Genomic DNA, 20,016 nt, shown 5'->3' with positions numbered 1-20,016 from the left:
CCACGATGTAGGAAGTAGCTTAGGAAGTAGTAAAGTATGAGCATAATGTGAGAACCGTCTGTGGCAGTTAGATTAATGTATCTTCAATCCTAAAATGCTAAGAGAAGAGAAGGAAACAGGCCCTACGACGTAGGAAGTGGTGAAGGAAGATTTAAAGGCTGGCAGTGGAGAGTGGGGGAACCGTTTGGGCAGTTAGATAAATGTATCTAATACCATTATATAGTCAATATACCAATATATAGTCAATTCTAATACTTAAATGCTACGAGAAGGGAAGGAAACAGGTCTATGGCGTAGGAAATGGTGAAGGAAGTAGTAAGGCTTGCAGTGCAGAGTCTGGGAACTGCCTTTGGCAATTACATTAATGTATCTGCAATCCTAAAATGCTAAGGACAATAAGACAATAGATAAATTTCTTCCATAGAGGCTAAAAACGATCTTTACTCCCTAAAGAGTAAAAATGCTACTTTAGACCCGCAACGCATGCATTAAAAACGACTGTTTTTACTGCAGTATGACAAAAACAATATAGTATGAACCCCTGGTGACTCCGCTCAATTTTGTGGATGCCTCTGCAAACGCCACCTAGTTATCACCATGTACAAATTACAGGAATAGAAATAACAGAGTTTTGGACATTAAAATAACAAGTGGAATTAATCGCTAAACTATTATGATCAGGATACAAAAAACATGAAAAAACAAATAAAAATAAAAAATAACAAACAAGTTTCCCGATCCCTTAGCTCTATAGTGTGTTTCACCAACTGTGTCACCTGACAGATCCCCCCCCCCCCCCCAAGGAGGCCCTTGACTCTCACACACACACTCACGAGCTTCTGGGTCTGACCTGCCCGGCCGGACAGATGACTCACCACTATGGTATCCAATAAGCAAACCCATAAACAATAAATTTTAATAAATTTAAGGGATATTCTAAATGTTCATTCAATCTAAAAGAAAATTAAACCTTACACGACATGATTGTGATAGTATATGCATACAAACCTAATTAATTCATGATTAAATTTTAAATACCCATTTTATTTTAATAGGCTACTGAAATAAGCACTATGTGGTTATAACTATTGTCACCATCAACCAAACTTTACAAATTAAATGAAGTTATATTGAGATTGAAATGAAAACTGAGATTTAATAATTACAAAGTTTCACCCTTAATTAATTACTCCGCAAGTAATTAATACATTCAATACAGAACTTATGTATTGTAATTTATTTTATTCTAAATATTTTATTTAGCAGTAGTTAAATTTGTACCTGTTATCTTAAACTTAAAACTTCCTTGGTCATTAACGTGAAAATATTTAGTGTGTGACTGGACTCTGGCATGTAATAACTAAGGGTTGTTTGGTTTTTCCTTTTTTTGCACTACACCCCATTGACTTTGAATTATATACAAGTAGAATTTTCATCATATTGTAAAATTTAAAGTATTTTTGTGGGTTTAATGTAGGCGACTTTTTAGAGTTGGTTTTGTTTTACTTCTGGGTTATGTACCACAGGACATGAAATACTTTACAAATAGACTGTTCTATTTAGTTACAATTTTTTTTCATTAAAATATAATTAAATACCCCCACCGCAGCACACCTGCCGACTAAGCGAATTTCCATTTGCCTGAATTGATTTTCAATTAAATATATTTAAATAACATTAAGTTTAACGTGTACCTAGGTTTGCTGCTACAAGGAAACTAATCAAGTGTATTTTTTAGTAAAATATTAATACCTTAGTATAAAATAAATTAATTAGCCAAGTTTAATCAAATTATATCCATAAACAAGCAAACTACAACATTTTACAATATTCTCCATAAGAATAACATGGGAATTTTAAATTTATAGTTTTTTGAATTTTCTCCGTTACCGATAACTGTACAAAAACATTTTGATATACTAAATTATTTGTTTTTTTAAGCTCTTTAAAAGGGTCTAGAGAGAAATTGGGAAATTTTGTGTTTTGAGGGTAAAAAAATAAGAAAAACCAATTTTTACCCCATAAAACCCCCCGTAACACCCCGTTTCCATGGTCCGATCATACTGGTTCCCGAACTCATTCAAGTTTATCCTGCATTACACCTTTAAACCAAATTTCATTAAGATCGGACAAAAATTACTCAAGTTATCGCGTTCACGGACGTATATATATATATATAAATCTATATATATATATATATAAATACATATACATATATAAAAATTTGAACGAATGGTGTTTTTGGCCTCTGGGGACATCAAAATGAAAAAGTAAATCGGTCCTGGGCCTAGGTCTTACCGTGCCACCTACGGTAATAGCTACTTGCCTATAGGGAAATTCGCTAAAATCTAAAATTTGAAAATAAGTTTTAACAGATTTGGAATGGGATTTGCAATTTAAAGTTGTCCCATTTTTATTTTACCATCGATTATTGTAGTAAGCATTTAGTTTATGATAAAAAAAACAAAGCTATTACAGTTTTTAAGTAACACATTTATTCAACAAAATTATTTAATACAGTGTAACAGACAATGGTTCCTTTTTTTAGCAATAAGAAAATATATCAACATCTTTTAACTTGGTTGGTTCTGTTTCGCCACCTCTGTCGCTGATCTGACGGCTTGGACTGATGGACGGAGACGGAGTCGTCTGCAACAACACCACTCACTTATCAAAGTTAAAATTATTTGAAAAAACAAGAATCTACTTTTGCCATACTTAAGCAAAAATGACAGTACAAACTTTCAATAAATTATTGCAGGGTAAACAAAAGCAGTTCTTTTTAGCCCTAGGGTAAAAAATACCCCCGCCGCAGCGAACCTGCAGACTGAGCGAATTTCCATTACCTGGTTGGATTTTCACTTAAATTGTTGCTGCTACAGGGAGGGTAATTAATTGTGTTATTTTAGTACAATATTAATAGCTTAGTATAGAATAAATAAATTTGCCAAGTTTGATCAAACTATATCCAAAACAAGCAAACTACAACAGTTTACTAATATGCCATAAGAATAACATTGGAATTTAAAATGTAATTTTTTTTAAATTTTATCCGAACCAATAATGGTAAAAAACACTTCAATATACTAAATTATTTGTTTTTAAGCTCTTTATGTTGGTTTGTAGATAAATTGGAAAATTTTATGTTTTGAGGGTAAACAATGTGAAAACCCCATTTTTACCACATAAAACCCTGTTCCCATGGTCCGACGATTCTGGTTCACGAACTCATCCAAGTTTATCTCGTCCTACATCTTTAAGCTAAATTTCATCAAAATCGGACAAAAATTACTCTGCTTACAAAAAGTATTTGTAGGCCAAGATGTTTGTAATTTTATTTAAATGTATAACTGCAATTGCTTTTAAAAAGAAATACAAAAACTGACAAATGACTTAGATTAATACTTATAAGCCTATTTATAAATTAGAGGAAACTTTATTAGATCTCATCATACTCAAATTCAAACATTTACAGTATTTTAAAATAATTAACACTCAGAAACTTTTGTGTAATGGAAATCTGCAAGCGACTGAGGCCGAAGGTGAGGGAGGGCATGTTAACCAAGCTTTAGAGCAAAAACTTTCCCTTTTCCTACCCCATGTCCCGTTAGACGGTGGGCAGGGCTTCACACTAATAAACACTCAGTTCATTCATTCACAGTAGAGAAGAGTTTTTGTGGCAGTGATGTAATGTCTCTTGTCTGCTCTTCACTTCATAGATCACACGTAGACTTCTTTCAAAAATTATAATATTAAAATAAGTGAAAAACTGTTGAAATGTTTTTGCAATTAATAATAAACCTTTAACACCAAAATATAAGTTCGATACACATACATATTGTGTTTTTTTTTTTTGTGGTATAACAGTTTTTAACCAGGTTTATTTTTGGTGAATTGAGAAATGCTTTGTTCGTAAAAATGAAGATGGAATATGTCAAATAAAATTGTTGATTTTCTCGTTAACTACTCGACTCCACTCGATACTAGAGTATTAGGTCTAATTACTCGACTCGACTCAAAAAAACACTTCTCGCCCATCCCTAGTGACTATTGTGATCATTTGTTTGATCTGACATATATTTACATGTTTCTTGGGGGTAGTGGTGAAGCCAGGGTCGTGAGGTGGTCACAGGTGTTTGCTTGATCTGTAGAGAATCTAAAGGGCTCAACACCACCTGGTTAACAGAGAACAATACTTGAAAATGTAAACAGAAAGCTTTTGATTTTTTAAATATTACAGTACTAAAAATATCAGCTAATTGAATAAGTTCAAAAAGGTTCTTTATTAAGTCCTATTATAACTTTATTTTCTTGATTTTGTCCTGGTAGTTCAAAAGAAGACAGGGAAAAGAAGGACTGCTCACCATTCGTAAAACTATCTTAAGCCCTTTGAAACCAAGGAATTTTTTCAATTGTCTAAACTTTAATCTGATGATTAGGATGCTCTGTCAATTATACTTTGTTATTCCTGAATACACTGCTTGGCAACTGTGTACACCTAAAAAATACTGTCATGTAGAATGAGTTCAAACAATAATATTATGAAACTACACAGAAAAAGTTATAAGTTTACACATGTTAATATTTCACAAATTAGAAAAAGAGGCTTGAATTAAATACTATAACTTGAGTAGATACCTTTGTAGCAATAGATGTATTAGGTCTAGAATTACTGTTAAGCTTCCCTCCTTTGAATAATGCTGACGCTGAACGTTTGCCTTTGGATTCCGTCATCTGTGAAAAAAGAATTGAAAGCAGTGTATACAATCAAGAGATTTCACGTGGGAAAAGAAGTAGGTACTTTAAAAACTAATACAATTGTAACGAGCCTTTATCCTAGTAGAGTAAGTTTTTGTTGTCTAGCCTCGCGCTGATTGTTGAAGTAAGCAAATGACAGTGGCGAAGCGAGATAGCGCCCTTTGACCCCAGCTTATCAGTTCCAACAAGCATCGGGTATCCTGGAACTTCATGATTGTCTAGGACAGTTTGAGTTGGACATTTGAGTCGTGGACGACGGTTAGTGAGTTGGCGTATTGTGCGAGAATTGCGAGTGGACGATTGTGCGTCGGTAATTAAAAGAACAAGGGAATATTTAATATTTAGTTCCATTCTCATTAAATAGTTCACCGGTACAGCTGAGGAATAAATTTCACTGTTGAGTTTTAACGATGAAGTTAAAGAATTTATATCTAGATCTGAGTTGAAAATAACTGTGTTTCATTATATTATTTTATCATTGTTGTTTACTGTTCCAAATGTTAATTATTTTTAATTTTTTAATAGTTTATATAATTGTTAAAATCCTTTTATTACTGTTACTTTTTTCATTGTTTATCAATAAGTACCTGGGGACCGAGCTTTGCTCGGGGAAAATCATTAGTTAACTCTGAAAGCAGTTTAGTATTGCAGATACATTAATCCACTCCCAAACACCACACTGCTCACCTTTACTACTTCCTTCACCACTCCCTACGTTGTGGACCTGTTTGCCCTCCTTCCCTATACCAATTTAGAATTGCAGATACATAAATGCCAAATACAGTTCCCACACTCTGCACTGCTAGCCTTACTACTTCCTTCACCATTTCCTACGTCATGGACCTGTTTTCCACATTCTCATAGCATTTTAGGATTGTAGATACCTTAATCTAATCCCCATTAAAAGTTCCCACACTCCAGACTGCTCACCTTTACTACTTCCTTCACCACTTCCGACGTCGCGGACCTGTTTCCCTTCCTTCCAACGACATTTTAGGATTGCAGATACCCTAATCTAATCGTCATTGACAGTTCCCACACTCCGGACTGCTTGCCTTTACTACTTCCTTCACCACTTCCTTCGTCGCGGACCTGTTTCCCTCCCTTCCCATAGCATTTTATGATTGTAGATACTTTAATTTAATCGTCATTAATAGTTCTCACACCCCAGACTGCTCACCTTTACTACTTCCTTCACCACATCCTACATCACCGACCTGTTTCCCTACCTTCCCACGGCATTTTAGGTTTGCAGATACCTTAATCTAATCGTCATAAACAGTTCCCACACTCCGGCCTACTTGCCTTTACTACTTCCTTCACCACTTCCTACGTCGCGGACCTGTTTCCCTCCCTTCCCATATCATTTTAGGATTGTAGATACCTTAATCTAATCCCCATTAAAAGTTCCCACACTCCGGACTGCTCACCTTTACTACTTCCTTCACCACTTCCGACGTCGCGGACCTGTTTCCCTTCCTTCCAACGGCATTTTAGGATTGCAGATACCCTAATCTAATCGTCATTAACAGTTCCCACACTCTGGACTGCTTGCCTTTACTACTTCCTTCGTCGCGGACCTGTTTCCCTTCCTTCCAACGGCATTTTAGGATTGCAGATACCCTAATCTAATAGACAATAGACAATAGACAAATAATCTTTATTTACACATTCATTAAGAATAGTAGTAGCGTCAATTTACAATTTTTTCTAAATGTTTGGTTGAGGTGTTGTTTGGTCAAAGATCTGTTGATGGTATTCTTCTAAGGAATAGAAAGGTCGATTAATGAGCCATTGATGCAAAGCTGGTTTGAGGTAATCTTCTGACTTGCTTCTTAGATCTGGAGGTAGCCTGTTGTAGATTTTCATTCCTGCGTATGAAGGTTTCTTTTCAAACTGTGCCGTGCGATGTTGTGGAAGGTTGTACTGCATGGTGTTTCTCAGGTTGTGTTGGTGCATTTCGCCACGCCTTGTAGGGTTATTTCTTACTGCAAATAACACAACTTCCTGGATGTAGAGTGCTACAAGGGTAAGTACTTTGAGTGACCTGAATGCTTCCCTGCAGCTCTAATCGTCATTAATAGTTCTCACACCCCAGACTGCTCACCTTTACTACTTCCTTCACCACTTTCTACGCCGTGGACCTGTTTCCCTCCCTTCCCATAGCATTTTAGGATTGTAGATACCTTAATCTAATCGTCATAAACAGTTCCCACACTCCTGCCTGCTTGCCTTTACTACTTCCTTCACCACTTCCGACGTTGCGGACCTGTTTCCCTTCCTTCCAACGGCATTTTAGGATTGCAGATACCCTAATCTAATCGTCATTAACAGTTCCCACACTCCGGCCTGCTTGCCTTTACTACTTTTTTTCACCACTTCCTACGTCGTGGACCTGTTTCCCTCCTGTCCCATAGCATTTTAGGATTGCAGATAACTTAATCTGATCGTCATAAACAGTTCCCACACTCCGGCCTGCTTGCCTTTACTACTTCCTTCACCACTTCCTACGTCGCGGACCTGTTTCCCTCCCTTCCCATATCATTTTAGGATTGTAGATACCTTAATGTATTCTTCATTAATAGATCCCACACTCCGGCCAGCTTGCCTTGACTACTCCCTTCACCACTTCCTACATCGTGGACCTGTTTCCCTCCTGTCCCATAGCATTTTAGGATTGCAGATAACTTAATCTAATCGTCATAAACAGTTCCCACACTCCGGACAGCACGCCTTGACTACTTCCCTCACCACTTCCTACGTTGTCGACCTGTTTCCCTCCCTTCCCACGGCATTTTAGGTTTGCAGATACCTTAATCTAATCCTTATTAACAGTTCCCACACTCCGGACAGCTCGCCTTTACTACTTCCTTTACAACTTCCTACGTCGTGGACCTGTTTTCCTCCCTTCCCATTGCATTTTAAGATTGCAGATACCTTAATCTAATCGTCATATACAGTTCCCACACTCCGGACTGCTTGCTTTTACTACTTCCTTCACCACTTCCTATGTCGCGGACCTGTTTCCCTACCTTCCCATCACATTTTAGGATTGCAGATACCTTAATCTAATCGTCATAAACAGTTCCCACATTCCACACTGCTAGCCTTTACTACAATCATAGATAAAAAAAGTCCTGCTACTATGTATCGAGTAATCTTCAGTATAATCTTTGCTCAATAGTAACAACTGATGTTTTCCCTTTTGTACTGTATTTTGTAATTGCTAAAATACTGTGGATAGACTACTTACAAGTCTTTTGTTTACTTTTTCCTTGTTATTCAATTCAACCAACATGGTTACTTAGCAACCCATAAGACCATCATCAGCAACCCATGTTAAAAAAATGTGAAAAAAATTCTGTGATTGGTTTGGTATATTATTGAATTCTGTGTCATGGTATAGTTTACTTACAGAAAAACAAGGGAAACAAAAGACTTATTGAATAACAAAACCCCCAGACCCTCCGGTGAGCTGGCACCACCTGATCTTTTAAGTGAAAGGCAGCACCTGTTTAGGGGTCTCAGTCTAGCCCTGCTTGCGTCTCATACACCAACCTTCAGAACTCAAAAGTTAAAAAATTTGTACTCATGTATGTAAGTTTACTCATTAGATAGTTAATAAGGTCCAGAATTTATCATTGGAGCACTCCAAAAGGTAATTCACCCGCAATTATCTTATTGTTACATTTGTGAAAATTCTTTGTTTATTAAACATGAGTTGAACCAACAGAGTTCATGATAGAAAACGATTTTTACCTTGGGAACAATATCCATGGTTTCTATTGGAGGCAGAGTAACATGGCGGGACCATGGGAGTGGGGGTGATGTTTTGAGATTCCTGCGACAGTCAAGCCTGCAACAAGTGTGGTGTGGTGATCAACTTATCAACTCCAACAATGGTTACTACTTCTTGCAGCAATACCTAACAAGGCTTTTTAAACTTATTTATATTTCTAGTTGGACACCGTCATATTTATGTATACATTTTACTGACTGTCTTAATCTCTTCACAAATATTGTAGCAAACATGCAAAAACACATACATTACACATTATCCGAACCCAGTTATCTGAGCCCTCAGATTGTCAGAAGTTGTTTTAGGCCTACATAATATATACTTTTTATTTTTGGTTTGGAAAACAATAATTTTTTTATTAATGTAGGTTTCTGTTTAAAGTAAAGTATAGATAGCAATTAATTTGCAATTTGTTGAAATCAATTCTTGAAATAATTGTTGCAAGTATTATTTTTAACAAGCGAATGTTCAATGTGAATGTGTACCTAATACAATGTTTTGATGTTGATATGATTATGTCAAGTATAGCTCAGGAAGAACTCAAACAATAAGAAATTTTATACTTTTAAAAGTGGATTGATTCGCCCTATTATGTTTTTAATCCTGCAGTGTGTTGCTTTAGAATGATTTTCTATGATAAATTTTTTTTCAAGAAGATTAGTGTACTGTATTTTTTTATGTTACGCTACGGAAAATGTATATTCACACAAATTAATTAACGTAGGATATTTGTTTAGTACTTGAGTAGACCTACATTGTAAGATTAATTTCACAACATAGTTCAGTGCAAAAAATATGCGGTTTCATTATTATTACTACAATTTAAATATAGTACTAATTTTTTAACCACATTACTCTTTCTTAAATTTAACTCGAGCTATGAGGAAAATAGTCTACACTCCTTAAGACCTTAAGACTAACCTTATTCCTGGTTTATGGCTCTGTTTTAGCAGGATGTGAAAAAATATAGGGTTGACCTCAATATAGTTATAGGGGTAGATTATAGGGTTAACCTACAAATATAGGTTAATCAATTATATCTTAATACTTTTCAATGAAAAGGCGACCATACACAGTAGGTATTTTAAGCCAAGTATGAATTGAGATGAGTGTAGGATGAGTGGCACGATCTTGTAGTCTTGTTAGTGACTAAGGCCGACATATTCCTTAGAAATAGCTGTTTATTAATAGTCCATACAGCTAATGGAAACTAAGGGACCTACGGTTTATAGTGGAATCCGAACCACATTTTTGCCTTTGGTATATACAAATTGGTTTAATTATCAGGATAGTACTGCGGATAGTCGTAGTACTCACCCGTGCGGACGTTAATCCACACCAGAGAGTATCGCATCCACAGTGCATGCCTATAAATATCCACAATTTGTGACCTCCTAGTAGATGGATTACAGGACGACGCCACCCGTCCCAGTCAATTATTTAAGTCTCATACATTTCTAGGTGTTTACATAAAGATGAATCACTTAAATGGGATGTACATCTAAATCAATTAAAAAGTAAACTTAGATCCATGTCAATTGTATTTTTTGCACTTAAGGGACTGCGTTCCTAACGAAACTCTGAAAATGGTCTATCATGCTTATGTAGAATCAGTATTGAGGTATGGTATAATCTTATGGGGTCAGGCTACCGGAGTCAAATCAATATTCAGGCTACAAGAACGCATTATCCGTATTATGACCAACTCTCATCAACGTAGTTCATGCAAAAACCTTTTTCGAAATTTAAAAATCCACACTCTAACAGGACTGTACATTTTGGAATCACTAAACTACATTCATTCAGCTAAAAAACGACCTCCCAGAATCAATTCAAATCAACCATAGATATAATTTAAATTTAATTGAGCGGAGCGAGCGAAGCTCTTATACGTCGACTTTTATGCATTTCGTAATACGCAAACTCCTCCTAGACGGCTGAATCAATCGTTTTCAAATTTTGGATGGTGATAAAGACCATATCGGCGAGTGCCAACATCTATATGGCGTTAAAAATAACTCTCAGGAATCCGCCCCACTGGGTCTCAAAGTTTCAATGTAATCCTTATGGAAGCAGTATTTGACACATAAACAAAGACATATGATCAGCTGTTGACTTTTGAATGCAGTAGATAAAGAAATAGCTGATAGCATTATTCCACAGATATTAAAAGGAAGTACTAAAGGTGAGCAGTCTGGAGTGTGGAAACTGTTTATGACGATTAGATTTAGGTATCTGCATTCCAAAAACTATGAGGGAAGGGAGGAAAATGGGTCCGCGACGGCGGAAAATGGCGAAAGAAGTAGTAAAGGCTAGCAGTGCGGAGTGTGGGAAATGTTTGTGGCAATTATATTAATGTATCTAAAATACTAAATTGCTATGGAAAGTGATGAAAACAGGTCAATGATGTAGGAAATGGCTTAGAAAGTAGTAAAGTATGAGCATAGTGTGAAATCCGTCTATGGCAGTTAGATTGATGTATCTTTAATCCAAAAATGCTATGAGAAGGGAAGGAAACAAGTCTATGACGTAGGAAATGGTGAAGGAAGTAGTAAGGCTTGCAGTGCAGAGTGTGGGAACTGTCTTTGGCAATTACATTAATGTATCTGCAATCCTAAAATGCTATGGGAAGAGAGGGAAATAGGTCCAAGACGTAGGGGGTGGTGAAGGAAGTAGTAAAGGTGAGCGTGTTGAGTGTGGGAATGGATTAATGTATCTGCAATGCTAAAACACTATGGGAAGAGACTGTAGACTGTAGGTTAAAATAATTACGAAGCACGAATCGATACATATTTCGATACATGCAATCGTTTATAATAGTAATTTACAATTGAGTTGACAACAGCTCATTCTTACTCCATAGAGGATAAAAACTTTTTTTACTTCCTAAAGAGTAAAAATGCTACTTTAGACCCGCAACGCATGCATTAAAAACGACTGGTATTACTGCAGTATGACCAAAACAATATAATATAAACCCTTGATGACTCCGCTCAATTTTGTGGATGCCTCTGCGAACGCCACCTAGTTTTACTTGAATTTTACATAAACAATGTAAATTACTGTATAATGCTTCAAGACTATATAAATTCGTATTTTATTTTTTGAAAAATTGTAAATTTTGTATATATTGTGGAAATAAAACTGATTTGATTTGATTTGATTCGATAATACTCAAAATGAAAACATTTTTAGATTTTTAAGGCACCATTCAACCCTTTATGAAAAAAGTCCGCTATATGCTGGGCTGAGGCTGTACAATGTGCTGCCTGCAAACTATAAATTGTTAAGTGAAAATAATTTTAAAAATAAAATAAGTGAACTTTTAATTGACAGAGCCTTTCATTTAATTACAGATTGTCATAATACTCCTTTAGTTTAGAATAGTTTTATCATTCAATTTTGTTAATTTACATCATCTTCTTGATTACTATTTTATTTTTTACTAGCTGTAACCCGCGGGCTTTGCCCCGTTTAACTTCTTAATTTTCAAGATGATCTCGTTCGCATGGCTCAATCACGTCCTGGTTGAAGTTCGTTTGCTACGCTCACTCACCTTTAGGTTGGAGCTCGTTCGCTATGCTCACCCGCCTTTAGGTTGGAGCTCGTTCGCTGCGCTCACTTGCCTTCAGGTTAGCTCGTTCGCTACGCTCACTTGCCTTCAGGTTAGCTCGTTCACTACGCTAACTCGCCTCCAGGTTGAAGTTCGTTCGCTATACTCACTCACCTTTTGGTTGCAAATTAGCCGTTGTCATAAATGTAAAAGAAATAATAGTGCTGCACCCTGTTGGTAATCCTTGTAACTTTAATGCTATTGAACATCATAGAACAGAACCAACTTGTTTAATTGAAACAGCTGTTAAGATTCATTTATTCCATTTCTCATAAGGTTAACATGGGAAACTCCAGAGCCACTGGGGCGGAGCCGATTGGACGGATCACGAAATTGATGGTGTATAAATAAACCTATTCCATGAAATTCTACACGTATGTACCAAGTTTCGTGGCAATCGGTTCAGCGGTGTCTGAGTTTATCACTGCCAAATATATATCTATATTTATAAAAGAGGAAGTTTGTGTATATATAAATATATATATCTAATATATAAAATTCTCGTGTCACAGTGTTTGTCTGCAAACTCCTCCGGAACGACTTCACCGATCGTTATGAAATTTGGTGTGTAAATTCTGTAGGTATGCGAATCGGACGTAAACTATTTCCCGTTTCGAAATTCTTAAAAGGGCTCCGCCCCAGTGGCTCTGGAGTTTCCCATGTTAACCTTATGAGAAATGGAATTAATGAATCTTAACAGCTGTTTCAATTAAACAAGTTGGTTCTGTTCTATGATGTTCAATAGCATTAAAGTTACAAGGATTACCAACAGGGTGCAGCACTATTATTTCTTTTACATTTATGACAACAGAATTTGCAACCAAAAGGTGAGTGAGCGTAGCGAACGAACTTCAACCTGGAGGCGAGTTAGCGTAGCGAACGAGCTAACCTGAAGGCAAGTGAGCGCAGCGAACGAGCTCCAACCTAAAGGTGAGTGAGCGTAGCGAACGAGCTCCAACCAAAAGGTGAGTGAGCGTAGCGAACAAACTTCAACCAGGACGTGATTGAGCGATGCGAACGAGATCATCTTGAAAATTAAACATAACGGTACTTTCTTTCCATCGGTCTGTCTTAGGGGAAACCTATAACTTAGGCGATACGAAGTTCGCCGGGTCAGCTAGTATATATATTTGAACGTTATGGACTCTGAAACCGCTTGACAGATTGTAATGAACCTTTCAGGCATTATTAAGCATCTTTCAAGGATGGTTTGTGTGAAGTTTGGCGCAGATCCGTCAAAAGGGCTCCGCCCCAGAGGGTTTTAAGTGGGCCAATGTCCGACTTTTTGAACTACAATGTTTACAAATAAATATGACAGCTGTTACCAGGCAACTGTTTTGTAGGTTTGAATAATCACAACATGCTGTATTAGTTATGATTTTAAATAGTGCCACGATGTTTCTACAGAAAGCAGCACAGAAAACTATTTTACTTTTGGATAAGTACAAATATATTTAACCCCAATTGCAGCACACCTGTGCACTCAACAACATTTTCTCCAATGTTAAATACCGTATGTAAACATAAAAACCTTTATAAAAGTATTATAAACAATAAAAGGGATGGAAAATAATAGTTGTTGAGTGCAGCAACGCGCGCTGGGTAACCGCTAGTATATATATATATACAAACATCCTCTTTTATACTTATAGATATTCTGATAATCTAACTCTTACAATGCACCTATTCTGTATGTACCAACACATGTAAAGAATGTTATGTGCAAATAAAATATTTCTATGTCTATGTCTAAGATGGGGACGCCACTATGTGCGTATTTTAACCCAAATATGAGTGTAGGATGAGTGGCGCGATCTTGTAGTCTTGTTAGTGACTAAGGCCGACATATTCCTTAGACACAGCTGTTAATTAATAGCCCAAACAGCTAATGGCAACTAAGGGACCTATAGTTTAGTGGAATCCGAACCACATTCTTGCCTTGGTATTAATGAATTGGTCTAATTATCAGGATAGTACTACCAGCCAACCTAACTACTAGTAGTACGCTTATTCTGCGCGTAACGGGATGACGTGAACGTGAGCGCAAAAATGGAAGAGTCCACCCGCACCTAGCCTACTTACCGTGTCACTGGTGAACACAAAGTTATTTGTATGGGCTAATCAACCAAATCTCAGTTAACAACAATCCTAAGTTCTCGTCCATTAATTAAACAAAGTCATTGGTAATATACATAATGGATTTCGAACAGTTATCGATAGGAGGTAAATCCATCATTCCTGTACAAAACGTCTTTGATTAATTTGAAGTATATTTCCTTATTTTATATTAGGCCTATCATAAACTAAACTAAGCCAAACTGAACTAATCTAAATGAACCTAATTGCCTCAGAACGTTGTAAAGGAGTCTTCTTAAAAATATCGTATGGCTTATAATAATGATATATACCACATACATTATTACGATTGGAGGGGATGACATTGCTTGAGTGAACGCGTGTTCAGTTCGGCTCCGTTAATTTTGCCAAAATATTTATTTAAGTTGATATTTATTTGTTTTAATATTGTGTATATAAGTGGATTTTTAGTTTTCTTCGTGTTGTTCGACTTATTTTATTTAATTGAACTAATATTAGTGATTGCAAAGTTATTTTTAGTTTCTAACCTCAAAGACAGTTTTCATGTTCCGTTCTCCACCGAAGTTGAGATCAGGAAACAAAGTCAAGCCGGTGCTGCTATCCAGTGGCAGAAAAGAACATCTACAGCGCTCGTTATCAGACCCGGCTGCAGCTCCAGCAACGAGTTCTGCCAAAACATCAACAATGCCAGCCGGCCGCACTGATAACATGGACGCAGCGCTACTCGCGGCAATACAGACGGCAGTGGAGAAGGCTGTACGAGTGGCTGTGGAAGCGGCATTGGCTACTTTCAATGAAGTAATATGCAAGTTGCAAGATGAGGTCGGTTATCTGCAGAATAAACTGAAGGTGGTCAACGGGAGGTTGGAGGACAGGATCGACGACTTAGAACAATACCAGCGACGAGATAACATTCGTGTATTCGGAATTGAAGAGAAAAAAGACGAGATACAGACGCTCTGGTGTTAGAGTTGTGCCGTGAAAAACTGGGAATCGACCTATCAAGGGACGCCATCTCACGGTCGCATCGTGTCGGTCCACATCGGGAACTGGAGCCTGGCGAGTTGAAGCAAGAGAGACCCATAATTGTACGATTTTCATCCTACAGATCACGACGGACGGTTTTTGAATCGAAAAAGAAGTTAAAAGGGACTGGTATCATTATCAAGGAGGATCTGACACACCGTCGACATCAGGTATACCGGAGGGTCGTGTCGAAGTTTGGCGCCAAAAACGTGTGGACACTCGACGGCAGGGTGCTGTGGCTTGATAAGGGGACCAAGAACGTGGCGACGAGCATGGCTGATCTTCCGCCCGAGGTGAGAAACCCGACACCGACCGGATCCAGGACCAACTCGCCCAGATAAGAAAATTGTCTTTATTAGTTTTCTTTTCTCATTCTTCTTATCCTGTTGTAAATTTTGCATAACAGCTTTTTAACAGTAAACATATTTTTTATTTAACTATTTTTCATACAAAAGTAATATTTTAAGTTTATTATTATTATTATTTGTTACTAAAACATTGAATATTTTATTATTTTCACAAAATTACTTGATAAGGCAGATTTGCAAATAACTGTTTCAAGACTGCAATGCTTTTAGTAAAACCTCGTAAAACTATTACTGCTATTACTATCTACAGTATATCTATCTAATTATTATAGAGACAAATGAATTTTCTTTAATCTATGTTAGGTTTGTTTTATTTGTTTATAAAGAATGAATGATAAGTGATTTATGAGAATTATTGTAGGCATATATATGGTCTGCTATTTATTTAACGTACTTCTAAACTTATTTACCTATATCTGATTAATGATTTATTAGAGTTGTATACGTCATTTACAGCGATTTTATTTTATAAAGATGTATTTTAATTTTTATTTAATTACTTTGCCTATTACCTATTTATTTTTAATGAAGCATTATTATTTTTTTAAATTTATGATTGAAATTAAGTATACACTCGTTATCAGTATTGAATTATACTATTAACATGTTTTGTTAGACACATTGTTTACCTTTTTGCCTGCATTAAATAAAATAATATCTATATTTTTGTCTGAAGTCAAGCTGTTTCATCAAGTAAAACTTATAAAAATACATGTCTCGTTGCGTATTAGTTATTTTATTTTTTATTTATTTAATTGCTATTAACTGAAATAATATTGTATTGCTAAGTCTATTGTTTCGGAGTCTGTAATGCTTCACGCGTTTAAACAACATTTTGCTAGTTTAATTTATGGAGATTATCTCCTGTATTGAGTTGAGTGATTGTATGCATGTGTGTGTGAATGTGTCAGTGATCACAATGTGTGTGTGCGCCTGGGATGCGCCTGCCGTGGCGCTGCGACACGTGGATCCAGGATAGCCAGTCCACATCCTCATAGTGCTCGTCACACCGGCCGGCTTATCACTCCCCCCTCACCACTCCCTCAGCACCCATTATCAACCGCTGACCTTCTCTCTCGCTCCCTTTCTCCTTACCCCAAGAAACTAAAGGCTGCGCACATCAACGCTCAGTCGTTGCGTGCGCATATTGATGAGGTAAGAGAAATGTTCAAATACAGGGATTTCGATGTAATTGCAGTTTCAGAGTCGTGGTTGAAGCCAAGTATTCCATCACATGAAGTAAACCTCCCTGGCTATATTCTGCAGCGCAATGATAGAACCGGCAAGCAGGGTGGAGGTGTTGCAGTTTATATCAGGGAGGGAATCAATTTTAAAGTGGTCAACTGTTCAAATTCTGAGTACTCTGCAAAACCTGAATTTTTAATGATAGAAATTAGCCTATCTGGTGTTGATGACCTTTTGTTAAGTGTGTGTTATCGCCCACCTAGAGTAGGCAATCTACTGGAATTTGAAAATGCTCTTTTAAATTTATTATTTAGATTTAGTCATGTCTTGATCATGGGTGACTTCAACACTGACTTACTTTCAACCAATCAAAACTATGAATACAGACAACTGACTACATTGTTCGACTCATGTAACTTAAACATACTCCCACTGGACCCTACACATCATACTGCCGAGTCTGACACTCTCTTAGACTTAATAGTAGTATCAGATGCTGAAGACATTGTACATCATGGGCAGCTTCCAGTTCCAGCAGTATCCAAGCATGACCTCATATTTTGTGTGTGTTCAGTTAAGGCACCCAAACCCAAGACTAAATTTATAAAATATAGGGATTTTAAGAATATGAATGAAGTTGAGTTCATGTCAGATATCCAGAACACACCATGGCATCTAATTGAAAATTCACCATGTCTTGATGAAATGGTAAATGAACTGAACAATACAATTTTAAATTTATTTGATAAACATGCTCCAATTGTTTCAAAACGTTTGACTAAAAAACGACCAGTGCCATGGATAACCCCTGAAATACGTAGCTTGATGGCAAGACGTGACTGTCTTTTCAGGAGAGCAAGGCGTTCCCAGAATCAAGTAGAAATGGAAGAGTATCGGTATTTACGTAACAGAGTCAAACAACTTTTGCGAAATTCAAAATTAAATGCTTTTTGAAAATAAGAACCAACCATCTAGAGTGTTATGGCGTAACGTAAAAAGTCTTGGGCTTGGGAAACAACCTGACGCACAGAGAGTCAATATTCCTATCAATGAATTAAATGCATTCTTCTCTTCCTTTGGCCAAAGCATTAATCAACAACAAGTTGAAAGTCACCTAACTGAGTTAAGAAACTCCCCTGCTCAAGAATTGGGTTATCCTAAGTTTACGTTCAGACCTGTACTGCAGTCTGATGTTCTGAAATCTATTCGACGTATTCGGAGTAATGCTGTCGGATCAGACGGCATTCCAATCCGCTTTATTAAAGACATTCTCTTTGCTATTCTCCCAACTATCACATATATTTTCAACACATCCTTAAGGCAAAGCACATTCCCTATTTCTTGGAAGTCTGCCCTGATTCGACCCTTGAATAAGATCCCAGCCCCGGCTTCTTGCCAGGATTTCAGGCCGATCAGTATATTGCCCGCATTATCTAAAGGCCTTGAAAGAATCGTTCACTGCCAAATAACTGATTTTCTGACTGAAAACAATATCTTATGCAACTCACAGTCTGGCTTTCGAGCAGCTCATAGTACAGAAACAGCACTTTTACGAGTGACGGACGACATTAGACTAGCAATGGAACATCGGCAGGGAACGATTCTTACCTTATTTGATTTCTCTAAAGCCTTTGACTGTGTAAATCACAAGCTCCTCTTAGAAAAGCTAAGGGCCATAGGGTTTTCAAATGGTGTATTGGACTGGCTGGGATCATATCTGTCAGACAGGGCAGTGTGTTGATGTTGATGACTTACGATCTGACTGGGAGACAGTTACTAGTGGTGTACCTCAGGGGTCCATCCTTGGTCCTCTGTTGTTCGTACTATACATAAACGACTTGAGCTCAGTCCTCACACACTGTAAATACCACATGTATGCTGATGACTTACAGATTTATACACATTTTTCACCCAAACAGATCAACAAAAGTGTTCTGAGAGTGAATGAAGATATTGAGAAAATCATTACTTGGACTGATAAACACGGACTCAGACTTAATCACGAAAAAACTAAACCTATCATAATTTGTCATCCACGGTTACGAAACTCAATTGACTTTCTCACGACAAATCCAATAAATATAAATGGAACAGCTCTGCTTTACTGTGACAAAGTCAAAAACCTAGGACTTACTATGAACTCGACACTTACTTGGGGCGATGCAGTCGTAGACATCCGTAAAAAGGTGTTTGCATCAATCCACGCACTTAAAAAATTACAAAACTTCTTGCCAATGCACATAAAAATACATCTTGTCAAATCACTTGTCTTCCCCCACTTCACTTACTGCAACACTGTGATCAATGACATGACTGTAAACCTTGCTGATGCTCTCCAACGCGCTCAGAACTACTGCTTGAGATTCATTTATGATCTGAGACGCAGTGAGCGTATCACGCCTTACTACATTAATTCTAAACTATTAAAGCTATGTGACCTTAGATCAATTAAAATTCTTTTGCTAACCTATTCAATAATAAAAACAAATTTTCCAAAATATTTTGTAGATGATTTTAGGTTTGTAGCTGAAGAAAGTGTTAGATATTCACGCTATGCTTCATTGACTTTGCGTATGCCTCATCATAGGACTGCAGTTTACGACGGGGCGTTTGTTGTGACCGCTTGCCGACTTTGGAATGACCTCCCCTTAGCCATCAAATCCCTTGATAACCGTTCCCGGTTTGTGGCAGCGCTAAAAAATATGAATTTTGAACGTATGGCCATGGTTGGTTTGTCCTAGGGGCTTGTACGCTGGTTGGTCACTGACAGATGTGCTTGGTGTGTGTGTGTGTGTGTGTGTGTGAGAGAGAGAGAGAGGGAGACAGGAAGATTATTTTTGTACAGTTTAAAATGTAAGTTATTTTCTTTTGTTAATGTTTCTGTATCCATGATTTAGATTTTGTCTTTGTTGTATATTAATGTAATTGTTAAAATATATGTGTTATATTTATGACAGGTTAAGTGTAAGAAAGGGCCATGTGGCCCTAACTTTTGCCTGTATAAATAAATAATATTTCATTTCATTTCATTTCATACTACCGATAGAGCTATTATATCAACTAAAACTGATTAAATATCCAATATATGTTTATCTAACTAATGTATCTAAATGCCATAAACGGTTCCCACACTCCGCACTTCTCGACTACTTCCTTAACTACTTCCTACG

The 20,016-nt window shown here is 36.9% G+C and overlaps 1 protein-coding gene across 3 annotated transcripts in view; it reads right to left on the bottom strand.

The window, feature by feature from the left end:
• Positions 1-2,472: 2,472 nt before the first annotated feature.
• LOC128985810 (uncharacterized) overlaps positions 2,473-20,016 on the bottom strand; it is a 53,963-nt gene continuing 36,419 nt past the window's right edge. For all 3 annotated transcript variants that reach the window (XM_054405696.1, XM_054405697.1, XM_054405698.1), the window contains 4 exons: positions 8,518-8,614; positions 4,639-4,734; positions 4,085-4,175; positions 2,473-2,649 (listed from right to left, as the gene is read on the bottom strand). In XM_054405696.1, the coding sequence (XP_054261671.1) occupies positions 2,564-2,649; positions 4,085-4,175; positions 4,639-4,734; positions 8,518-8,614 (370 nt within the window). In that variant the 3' untranslated portion in view covers positions 2,473-2,563. The remainder of the gene's footprint in view (positions 2,650-4,084; positions 4,176-4,638; positions 4,735-8,517; positions 8,615-20,016) is intronic.

The sequence above is a fragment of the Macrosteles quadrilineatus genome, unplaced genomic scaffold (assembly GCF_028750875.1).
Source record: "Macrosteles quadrilineatus isolate MER2022 unplaced genomic scaffold, UCM_ALF_1.0 Scaffold_2__2_contigs__length_208266976, whole genome shotgun sequence".
Classification (NCBI taxonomy): Eukaryota; Metazoa; Arthropoda; class Insecta; order Hemiptera; family Cicadellidae; genus Macrosteles; species Macrosteles quadrilineatus.
The sequence above is the reverse complement of the archived record's forward strand: the minus strand, read 5'-3'. Positions and strand labels throughout refer to the sequence as shown.